Consider the following 12,062-nt stretch of genomic DNA (forward strand, 5'->3'; position numbering starts at 1 on the left):
CCTAGGCTGGGCTCTGATCCAACATGACTACGTCCTTAGAAGAGGAGATGAGGACACAGGCAGGCACAGAGGGAGGGCCGCCTGCGGACGCAGGGAGGTGGTGGCTGTCTGCCAGCCCAGGAGACAGCCCTCAGGAGGAGCCACCCCTGCCCACGCCTGCATCCTGAACTTCTAGCCTCCGTAACTGTGAGGAAATAGGTTATTGGGGCTGAAGCCACTCAGTCTATGACGCTTTGTTATAGCAACCCTACCAAATGGATACAGCTGGTGTCCCGAAACATCAGAAACAGGGAAGGAAACGTCTGGTGGCTAAATTCTATGCTTTACCTTATTAGGAAAGACGGCTTCTATCAGCTGGTTTAGAATTCAGTGCCCTCGGCCCCCCTTTCCCACCCAGACACCAGGACGTTCATGATCTCTGTGAAAGTTCCTCCCTGCGTGCATTTATACACTCTCTCCCTGACAGACAGAGCTCCCGGGGCCACAGACTGCAGTGTATTGATCTGTGTCGGGCTTGTACGTGACACAGCATGGGTGCTCAGTAAACACATTTATTTAGTAACTGATGCTTTTATATTATGATGCATTTGGTATGTCAGCACTGTTTATGGACACTGGTAGCACTGTATGGCCATGCATTATTTCTGCCTGGTTCTCTTTCTATGATTCTTTCTGAGTTCAAGCAAGATCCCTTTCCTATCGGATGGCTCATGGGTGCCGGTGGTTTGGGTGTGTAGTGTCTGGGACATCTGAGGCTGTGCAGGGAGCAGTTGGGCCTCCCCATCTTCAACACTGAGAAGGGCTGCCAGGGGTCTTCCCTTTCCTCAGCCGTGTCTCACATCCCTTCTGCAGAGAGGTGGGGTCTCGGCTCACCTGGATCTGCTGCAGAATGTTCTTCAGCTGAACCAAAAACTCCTTTGCTTCTTTTGCCTTATCGGAAACTCCATTTAAGGCCTGAGACAGCTGGGCCTAAAAGATATTACAGGTTGAAAAGGAAAATTAGGTGTTAAAGGCATTTGGTCTGCCCTTTACCCTGAAAGCTATGTTTATAACAGGGTATAACCAAGAGCTGTCCTCTGTGGAGGGATCCCTATCAATGCCCGGTCTCTGCAACATGGGCTTGTTTTTCTAGCAATAAAGTGTTGGTTGACCTGCACTCAACTGTCTGCACCCCAAAGCTGGATAGAAGTAAGCAGCATTCAGCTAACTGGTTGGGGCTGACAGGACCCAGGACAAGAAGCAAGTATAGACTTGACCGGGTCTGGCCCGCACTCTTCCCACAGAAGCTCTACGCCCATCGGTAGGGTACTCAGATGCCAATGTGTGGGCACCCCAGGTGCCAGGCCACACTCTGCCCACCTCATGTGTACACAGTTGCCTTTTGGCCTAAGAGGGGTGAGTAGGAAAGAGACCTGGAAATGAGCTTGAGCCATGTGGATGGAGGGTCCCCAGTCATCATGTAGAAGGGATGGTGGTGGCCCCCTTAGCAATTGAGACTCCTTACTCTGATCTGTTACTGGGACCCAAAGGCAGAGCTGCAGGCTGGTGTCAAATCTATAGCCTTTAGCCTCAGGCTTCTTTTCAATGAAACAAATGCCCACATAATCGAATTTGTCTTCAAAACTTCACTATTGAATAGACTGATGCCCTTTGCTTTTAAATTTTATTTATCTATATTTTGATCATGCCCTGCAGCCTGTGGGATCTTAGTTCCCCAAGCAAGGATTGAACCCATATCCCCTACAGTGGAAGTGTGGAGTCTTAACCACTGGACCACCAGGGAAACCTCCTGATGCCCTTGATTTTTAACGGTACTCTCATGTTTCAAATTAAAAATTTGAATTAAAAATTCAAATTAAAATTAAAAAGCTGAGGGCAGAGAGAAAAATGGGGCCAGAAAAGCTGGGTCATACCCACTCTCCACTGTCTTTAGGTCTCTGCTCAAATATGATCTGTCCGAGAGGCCTCTCCACTTGCCCTGCTTTATTCTTCTTCCTAATGTTCATTACTGCCCAACACAGGTTTGTTTGCTGTGTGTCTCTCCTCAGAATTGCAATTCTGGTGCAATTATCTATGCAGGAAGACTATCCAATAGAGATCATAAGAATAGCAGAGTGTCCTGCCTCTGCTCTGAGCCCTTGCAATTTTACTTAAAGTTTTCAGCCACCATGTGTGGCCAGTGGCTGCTGTCCTGGGCAGCACAGATCTTTGCACTCATCCTTAGCAGCTCAGCCTGTCTCTGATAACTTCACTCAGAAGGAGCTGGAGAGGTCAGCGTCACTGAGACTCATCATCTGTGTCCAGAAAAGGGGTGCCTCCCTCCCTACCCCACTCACTGCAAGAAGAGGGCCCTTGGAGGCTGCACCCCTTCTCTCCTCAAGGAGAGGCCCATTCCTGGGAACCTATGCACTCCTTCATGGTGGGGACATTGTCTTTGTCTTTCTAGACAGGCACAAAATAGGGGCTCAAAAACTACTCACTGGCTGAATAGAAAGCAAAGCAATTGCTCCTCTAGAAGGAGATGCTAACCAAGACAGATCCCTGTAGATCCACAGGCAACACACTTGTCCACAAGAAGCCGCATTAGTGAGTGTCCCCCTCCTTCCACCCGGGAAACTGGAGCCAGCATGGATCTGCCCCCACCAGCTCCGGTCTCCCCGCAGCCCAGCCCTGCTCTCGACCTGCTTCCTACTTGGCAAATAGATCCGGGAGCTTGGCAAGGAGCCCAGAACAAGTGATTTTTTGAAAGGTTCCGGTGGCTTTAGACAGACACCCAGCTGAAAGGGGAATGAACTCACAGCTCACTTTACACTGCTCCAGGCTCATCAGACTTGCCTCTGACCCCAGCCCAGCAGGGTGCAGCAAAGGCCTGAAGGAAGAGCCCGGACTCCCATGTGAGAGCTGGTCCCCCTCCAAGGACGTCCTGACCCAACAAGCACACATTGTGTTAACACCTTTCTTGACCTCAGTTCCTTCCCATGTGGTGGGACCACAAGTCAGCTCTCCTTGCCCAGGTGACAGCACTGTGGGAACTGGCCCTGGTTGTTCTACTGGCAAAGGAACCAGGGATTGGGTGGCAAAGGTGGAAACCATTTCTCAAGGGACACATTACTTATTGGCAACGTGTTACTGGTTCATAGCATATCGTATTTGGCTGCAGTTTTTTGAGACACGCCCTTCTTCTTTTCCACAAGGACTGTCTAGGGGGCCAGCAGGGGACACGGAAAACTGTGTTCTTCTGGTCCTAGAGAAGGGCTTCCCTGGTGGCTCAGATGGTGAAGACTCTGTCTGCAATACAGGAGACCCAGATTTGATCCCTGAGCTGGGAAGATTCCCTGGAGAACAGAAGGGCAATCTACTCCAGTATCCTGGAGAACGCCACAGTCAGAGGAAGACCCTGCCATCTGCGAAATGAGAATGGGTTGTTCAGTCTCTGTGGCCATACGATACTCTTGGAAAGAAAGGAAATATCCAGACAGAAGATAAGTATTTTTAAATGACTGAATAGACTTTTAAGTTGAATCAAACATTGTATTTTATGCCTTCCTATTTCTTAAAGGTTAGAATTACTTTGCTGTAGAGTCTCTGAGTTTAGACGGACAGCTTAAAAATGTCAGGATTTCCAACAGGGCCAAACCACCTGCTTCCTGGCCTAGCATCATGTCTTTCCCTGCAGCCTGAAGGAGTAGCTTCTAGGTGCATAGCGTAGTTTTCTGCCTCCACCCCTCTCCTCCTTCTAGATGGCGTTATAGGGCCTCATAATGCATTAAGCTGGTTTCCCTGGTGGCTAAGATGGTAAAGAATCTGCCTGCAATGCAGGAGACTTAGGTTTGATCCCTGGGTTGGAAAGATCCCCTGGAGAAGGAAACGTCTACCCACTCCAGGATTCTCGCCTGGAGAATTCCATGGTTAGAAAAGCCTGGTGGGCTATAGTCCATGGGGTCACAAAGAGTCAGATACGACTGAGCGACTACCACAATGCATTAAGCAAGAGGACTCTGGGGCATATAGCCAAATCTTGGCTCTGTCGTTTGTTAGCTGTGTGTCTCAGAAAGATTCTTCATCTCTCTGTTATAGTGGGTCCTCTCCTCATATGAGTTTGCACTATTATACTTAGAAATATAATTCGAACTTTCCCCAAATCCTCTTTTGCTACTTTTTAAACCTGATCACACCAAAATGGGACATTTTAAATGTTCTTTAGTTAATATTTGGGACATAATAATGCACTGATACTTATCTAACAGGATGTTTTCAGTTTGATTTCTGGGTTGTAAGAAGTGCTGAACTGATTTAAACAGTCTAATTTTTTGTGCAAATTTTTCTAATTTGTTAAACTTACATCAGTTCTTTTAAAATAATAACTTTGTATTCCTTTGAAAGTGTAAATTGTAAAATAATTTAACTATTGTTCTCATGGGAACTTTACTAATAATATCACTGTTTAAAATATTTAATCATCCTAATTAATAATGATAACTATCCTTTTAGATTATTGATGCTATTACTTTCTTAAAAGAAACCTGTAAACTAAAAAGAATTTATTTATTTATCTATTTTTGGCTGTGCTGGGTCTTCATTACTGTACAGGATTTTCTCTCGTTGTGGAGAGTGGGGGCTACTCTGGTTCTGGTGAGCAGGCTTCTCACTGCAGTGGCTTCTCTTGTTGTAGAGCACGGACTCTAGGTGCTCAGGCTGCAGTAGATGCAACACGGTGGGTTCAGTAGTTGTGGCACATGGGTTTAGTTGTTCCACAGCATGTGGGACCTTCCCGGACCAGGGATCAAACCCATGTCCCCTGCAATGGCAGGTGCATTCTTAATTGCTGGACCACCAAGGAAGTCCCCCAAAGTCCTCTAAATTGTTTGATCTGGCTCTATCACATATGGGTTGCTATGGACTGAATGTTTGTGTCTTCCCAAAATCCATATATTGAGGCCTTAACCTCTGGTATGGAGGTATTAGGAGATGGGAACTTTGGAAAGCGATTAGGTTTTGAGGGTGGAGCCCCTATGATGGGATTAGTGTCCTTTAAAGAAAAGATCTTAACTCTCTCCTCCAACATGAACTGAGGAAAAGGCCATATAAAGACACAACAAGGTCTAGGCTTCAGAACTGTGAGAGATAAATCTCTGTTGTTTAAGCCACCCAGCCTGTTCAGTTCAGTTGCTCAGTTGTGTCCGACTCTTTGTGACCCCATGGACTTTAGCACGCCAGGTCTCCCTGTCCACCACCAACTCCTGGAGTTTACGCAAACTCATGTCCATTGAGTCGGTGATGCCATCCAAACATCTCATCCTCTATCGTCCCCTATTCCTCCTGCCTTCAATCTTTCCAGAATCAGGGTCTTTTCAAATGAGTCAGCTCTTTGCATCAGGTGGCTAAAGTATTGGAGTTTCAGCTTCAACATCAGTCCTTCCAATGAATATTCAGGGCTGATTTCCTTTAGGATGGACTGGTTGGATCTCGCAGTCCAAGGGACTCTCAAGAGTCTTCTCTAACACCACAGTTCAAAAGCATCAATTCTTCAGCACTCAGCTTTCTTTATAGTCCAACTCTCACATCCACATATGACTATTGGAAAAACAATAGCCTTGAAGAGACAGACCTTTGTTGGCAAAGTAATGTCTCTGCTTTTTAATATGTTGTCTAGGTTGGTCATAACTTTCCTCCCAAGGAGTAAGCTGCTTTTAATTTCATGGCTGCAGTCACCATCTGCAGTGATTTTGGACCTCAAAAAATGAAGTCTGCCATGGTTTCCACTGTTTCCCCATCTATTTGCCATGAAGTGATGGGACTGGATGCCATGATCTTAGTTTTCTGAATGTTGAGTTTTAAGTCAACTTTTTCACTCTCCTCTTTCACTTTCATCAAGAGACTCTTTAGTTCCTCATTTTCTGCCATAAGTGTGGTGTTATCTGTGTATCTGAGGTTATTGATATTTCTCCTGGCAATCTTGATTCCAGCTTGTGTTTCATCCAGCCCAGCATTTCTCATGATGTATTCTGCATATAAGTTAAACAAGCAGGGTGATAATATACAGCCTTGATGTACTCCTTTTCCTATTTGGAACCAGTCTGTTGTTCTATGTCCAGTTCTAACTGTTGCTTCCTGACCTGCATACAGGTTTCTCAAGAGACAGGTCAGATGGTCTGGTATTCCCATCTCTTTCAGAATTTTCCACAGTTTACTGTGATCCACACAGTCAAAGGCTTTGGCGTAGTCAATAAAGCAGAAACAGATGTTTTTCTGGAACTCTGTTGCTTTTTTGATGATCCAGAAGTGTTGGCAATTTGATCTCTGGTTCCTCTGCCTTTTCTAAAGCCAGCTTGAACATCTGGAAGTGCACAGTTCACGTACTGTTGAAGCCTGGCTTGGAGAATTTTGAGTATTACTTTACTAGCATGTGAGATGAGTGCAATTGTGTGGTAGTTTGAGCATTCTTTGGCATTGCCTTTCTTTGGGATTGGAATGAAAACTGACCTTTCCCAGTCCTGTGCCCATGGCTGAGTTTTCCAAAGTTGCTGGCATATTGAGTGCAGCACTTTCACAGCATCGTCTTTCAGGATTTGAAATAGCTCCACTGGAATTCCATCACCTCCACTAGCTTTGTTCGTTGTGATGCTTCCTAAGGCCCACTTGACTTCACATTCCAGGATGTCTGGTTCTAGGTGAGTGATCACACCATTGTGATTATCTGGGTTGTGAAGATCTTTTTTGTACAGTTCTTCTGTGTACTCTTGCCACTTCTTAATATCTTCTGCTTCTGTTAGGTCCATACCATTTCTGTCCTTTATTGAGCCCATCTTTGCATGAAATGTTCCCTTGGTATCTCTAATTTTCCCAAAGAGATCTCTAGTCTTTCCCATTCTATTGTTTTCCTCTATTTCTTTGCATTGATCACTGAGGACAGCTTTCTTATCTCTCCTTGCTCTTCTTTGGAACTCTGCATTCAAATGGGAATATTTTTCCTTTTCTCGTTTGTTTTTGGCTTCTCTTCTTTTCACAGCTATTTGTAAGGCCTCCTCAGACAGCCATTTAGTTTTTTTCCATTTCTTTTTCTTGGGGATGGTCTTGATCACTGCCTCCTGTACAATGTCATGAACGTCTGTCCATAGTTCTTCAGGCACTCTGTCTATCAGATCTTGTCCCTTAAATCTATTTGTCACTTCTACTGTATAATTGTAAGGAATTTGATTTAAGTCATACCTGAATGGTCTAGTGGTTTTCCCTACTTTCTTCAATTTAAGTCTGAATTTGGCAATAGGGAGTTCATGATCTGAGCCACAGTCAGCTCCCAGTCTTGTTTTTGCTGACTGTATAGAGCTTCTGCATCTTTGGCTGCAAAGAATATAATCAATCTGATTTCGGTGTTGATCATCTGGTGATGTCCATGTGTAGAGTCTTCTCTTGTGTTGTTGGAAGAGGGTGTTTGCTATGACCAGTGTGTTCTCTTGGCAAAACTGTATTAGCCTTTGCCCTGCTTCATTTCATACTCCAAGGCCAAATTTGCCTGTTACTACAGGTGTTTCTTGACTTTCTACTTTTGCATTCCAGGCCCCTATAATGAAAAGGACATCTTTTTTGGATGTTAGTTCTAGAAGGTCTTGTACGTCTTCATAGAACTGTTCAACTTCAGCTTCTTCAGCATTACTGGTCAGGGCATAGACTTGGATTACCATGATATTGAATGATTTGCCTTGGAAATGAACAGAGATCATTCTGTCGTTTTTGAGATTGCATCCAAGTACTGCATTTCGGACTCTTTTGTTGACTATGATGGCTACCCCATTTCTTCAAATGGATTCTTGCCCACAGTAGTAGGTATAATGGTCATCTGAGTTAAATTCACCCCTTCCAGCCCATTTTAGTTCGCTGACTCCTGAAACGTCGACATTAACTCTTGCCATCTCCTGTTTGACCAGTTCCAGTTTGCCTTGACTATACGGTATGGTTAAAGAAGCCCAAACAGACTAAGACATGAATTACCAAAATTACCCTGCTAGGACCTATTTATACTTTTAGTTCACACAGCCTCAGAGATAATTCTCATGTTTGCCACAGTCTCTGGAGAAGCCCCTAAGTTGCCGCCTTTTAAACGAGGTGTTTGTTCTCTGATATCAGGATTACCTGGTAGAAGTGCAGGAAGTTAGACACCAAGGATCCAGACATGGCTCCTAAACGCCCCCTATAGATCTTTTGCTTCCCTCCCCAAAGAGGATGTGTCCTTGGACCTCCTCCCGGGGTGTGTCTCCCTCTCTGTGAGATGGGAAGTCCTTGGGAAGTGCATCAGCCCCCCTGGCATCCCCGGGCCCAGCTCCCGCTGCCCCGCAGGCCGTCCTGTGCTCCTCCATGCGGGCGGCAGGGCGCTGCGCACCTAGAATGTGCCGTACAGAGACCGGTCAGTGAGTGGATTCTGTCCCGGATTCTGTCTGATAAGCTGCCCCCAGGTACTCCTTGTGTCTCAGTCCTCTCCAATTGGGCTTAATTAAAACATCCCTGTGGCCACTCTGAACCCGCTGTTTCTGGGGCACAAAGCCCCCTCTTGGCCCTGGGCACTGGCAGTCAAGCCCTGCCCTCTTTTTGTGACTTTTTGTGCCACCCCTTCTCCACCTCACTCTCAGACTTTCCTTTCTTTTCCTCCCTAAGTCCCTCCATAATGGGTGGGCGGGATGCCGGTGGTTCCGGGAATGGAAGGCTCCTTCTTCACAGAGGTTTCAGACTATGAACATGTGAATCCTGACAACAGGGGAGATGGTCAGGATAGGATGTAATGCAACTACACGGTGGCTGGTTTGACACTGTCCGCAGCCCCACCTCGAGCCAGCCACTGAGGCCTTGGTGGACCAGAGGCAGTGATGGGGGCTCTGCTCCCCAGAAGCTCAGCTCACGGCTCAGCCCCACACTAACCAGGCTGGAGAGTGGACTAAGCTCCCGGATCTGCCAGCCATGTAGCTGGAAGCCCTGCTGTATCCACCCAGGGACCCCAGAACTGGACTTTGGAGTCAGGATCTGAACTCAAACTCTCATTTTATGTGACCAGGTTTTTTTTGTGAAACTTTGTGTCCTCACATTGGAATGGGGGTAATGATACGCTCTCCAAGAGCTATCTCAGGATTTCAGAGAGAGCCTGCATGGGGAGCCCTGGGCTCAGGGGCTGGCAGTCTAGTGACGGTGGTTCTGAGCATAACGGGACTGTGGCAGGCAGCGCTGCTTCCTGCTGTTGGCCATCTGCTGTCCTTCCTAATGGCACTTTTATTTTGCTTTGAGAAATTGCCTCTTTCCCTACCAGGTCCCACATGGTAGGACTGGAATCATGACCCCAGTACTACTGCCATCACCCAACAAAGGGCAGTCACATGCCCTGTTCTAGTTGGGAATGTGCCAGCTCCTTGGAGTTCAAAATTGAGCAAATAGACCAAGAAGTGTAGAAATACAGGCATTTGCTCTGTAGCAGCGGCCCCATCATCATCTAATGCCTGATGATCTGAGGTGGCATCACTGACTCAATGGACATAAGTTTGAGCAAGCTCCAGGAGGTGGTGATGGACAGGGAAGCCTGGCGTGCTGCAGTCCATGGGGTCACAAAGAGTTGGACACAACTGAGCGACTGGACTGAACTGACTGATCTGAGGTGGAGCTGATGTAATAATAATAGAAATAAAGTGCACAAGCCTCTGCCTGGATAATAGCCTTGTTGTGGCAAAGGGGCTTCTGCAACTCAGTGAAGCTATGAGCCATGCCATGTAAGCACCCCTCCCAGATGGACAAGTCATAGTGAAGAGTTCTGACAAAACATAGTTCACTGGAGGAGGAAATGGCAACCCACTTCAGTATTCTTCCCTCGAGAACCCCATGAATAGTATGAAAAAGCAAAAAGATATGCCGCCAGACGATGAGCCCCCTCGCCAAGTCAGAAGGTGTCCAATATACTACGGGGGAAGAACAGAGGGTTATTACTAATAGCCCCAGAAAGAATCAAGTGAAAAACCCAAAGAGGAAACCATGCTCAGTTGTGGCTGTGTCTGGTGGTGAAAGTCTGTTGCTGTAAAAAACAGTATTACATAGAACTTGGAATGTTAGGTTCATGAATCAAGGTAAATTAGAAGTGATCAAACAGGAGACGGCAAGAGCAAACATCGACATCTTAGGAATCAATGAAGTAGAATGGACTGGAATGGGAGAATTTAATTCAGATGAATATGATCTACTACTGTGGACAAGAATGCCATAGAAGAAATGGAGTAGCCTTTATAGTCAACTAAAGAGTCTGAAATGCAGTACTTAGGTGCAATCTCAAAAATGACAGAACGACCACAGTTCATTTCCAAGGCAAACCATTAAACTACACAGTAATCCAAGTCGATGCCCCAACTACTGATGCCAAAGAAGCTGAAGTTAACTGGTTATATGAAGACCTACAAGACCCTCTAGAACTAACACACACAAAAAAGATATCCTTTCATCTTAGGGGATTGGGATACAAAAGTAGGAAGTCAAGAAATACCTGGAACAATAGGTAAATTTGGCCTTGGAGTAAAAAGTGAAGCAGGGCAAAGGTTAGCAGAGTTTTGTCAAGAGAACACACTGGTCATAGCAAACACCCTCTTCCAACAACACAAGAGACGACTCTACACATGGACATCACCAGATGGGCAATACTGAAATCAGATTGATTATATTATTTGCAGCCAAAGATGGAAAGGCTCTATACAGTCAGCAAAAGCAAGACCTGGAGCTGACTGTGGCTCAGATCATGAACTCCATATTGCAAAATTCAAACTTAAAATTGAAGAAAGTAGGAAAAAGCAGTAGGCCATTCAGGTATGGCCTAAATAAAATCCCTTATGATTATACTGTGGAGGTGATGAATAGATTCAAGGGATTAGATCTGGTAGACAGAGTGCCTGAAGAACTATGCACAGAGGTTCATAGACTTGTGCAGGAGGCAGTGACCAAAACCATCCCCAAGAAAAAGAAATGCAAGAAGGCAAAGTGGTTGTCTGAGGAAAGAAGAGAAGTGAAAGGCAAGGTATAAAGGAAAAGATATACCCAACTGAATGCAGAGTTCCAGAGAATAGACAAAAAATTGAAAGGCAATATGAATGGGAAAGACTAGAGATATCTTCAAGAACATTGGAGATATCAAGGGAATGTTTCATGGGAGGATGGGGACAATAGAGGTTAGGAATGGTATGGACCTAACAGAAGCAGAAGATATTAAGAAGAGGTGACAAGAATACACAGATGAGCTATACAAGAAAAGGTCTTAATGACCTGAATAACCACAATGGTGTGGTGACTCACCTAGAGAGGGACATCCTGGAATGTGAAGTCAAATGGGTCTTAGGAAGCATTACAATGAACAAAGCTAGTGGAGGTGATGGAATTTCTGCTGAGCTATTTAAAATCCTAGATGATGATGATGTTAAAGTGCTGCACTCAGTATATCAGTAAATTTGGAAAACTCAGCAGTGGCCACATGACTGGAAAAGGTGTTTTCATTCCAACCCCAAAGAAGGGCAATGCCAAAGAATGTTCAAACTATCACACAATTGCACTCATTTCACATTCGCATCATTAAGATCTTTTCTTGTATAGTTCTTCTGTGTATTCTTGTCACCTCTTCTTAATATCTTCTGCTTCTTTTAGATCCATACCATTTCTATCCTTTAATGTGCCCATCCTTCCATGAAACGTTCCCTTGATATCTCCAATTTTCTTGAAGATATCTCTAGTCTTTCCCATTCATATTGCTTTTCAGTTCTTTTTTTTTTTTTTTTTTTTTTGCATTGTTCATTTAAGAAGGCTTTCTTATCTCTCCTTGCTATTCTCTGGAACTCTGCATTCAGTTGGGTATCTTTCCCTTTATCCCTTGCTTTTCACTTCTCTTCTTTCTTCAGGTACTTGTAAAGCCTCCTTAGACAACCACTTTGCCTTCTTGCATTTCTTTTTCTTGGGGATGGTTTTGGTCACTGCCTCCTGCACAAGTCTATGAACCTTCATGCATAGTTCTTCAGGCACTCTGTCTACCAGGTCTAATCCCTTGAATCTATTCATTA

General features: G+C 45.2%; 1 protein-coding gene across 3 annotated transcripts in view; it reads right to left on the reverse strand.

Moving 5' to 3' along the window:
• The window catches only part of TRIM67 (tripartite motif containing 67), a 53,806-nt gene that overhangs the window by 19,728 nt on the left and 22,016 nt on the right, over nt 1-12,062 (reverse strand). For all 3 annotated transcript variants that reach the window (XM_065919850.1, XM_065919849.1, XM_065919848.1), the window contains one exon: nt 874-969. In XM_065919850.1, coding sequence (XP_065775922.1) covers nt 874-969 — 96 coding nt within the window. The remainder of the gene's footprint in view (nt 1-873; nt 970-12,062) is intronic.

Source organism: Muntiacus reevesi, chromosome 2 (assembly GCF_963930625.1).
Source record: "Muntiacus reevesi chromosome 2, mMunRee1.1, whole genome shotgun sequence".
In the NCBI taxonomy this organism is placed as follows: domain Eukaryota; kingdom Metazoa; phylum Chordata; class Mammalia; order Artiodactyla; family Cervidae; genus Muntiacus; species Muntiacus reevesi.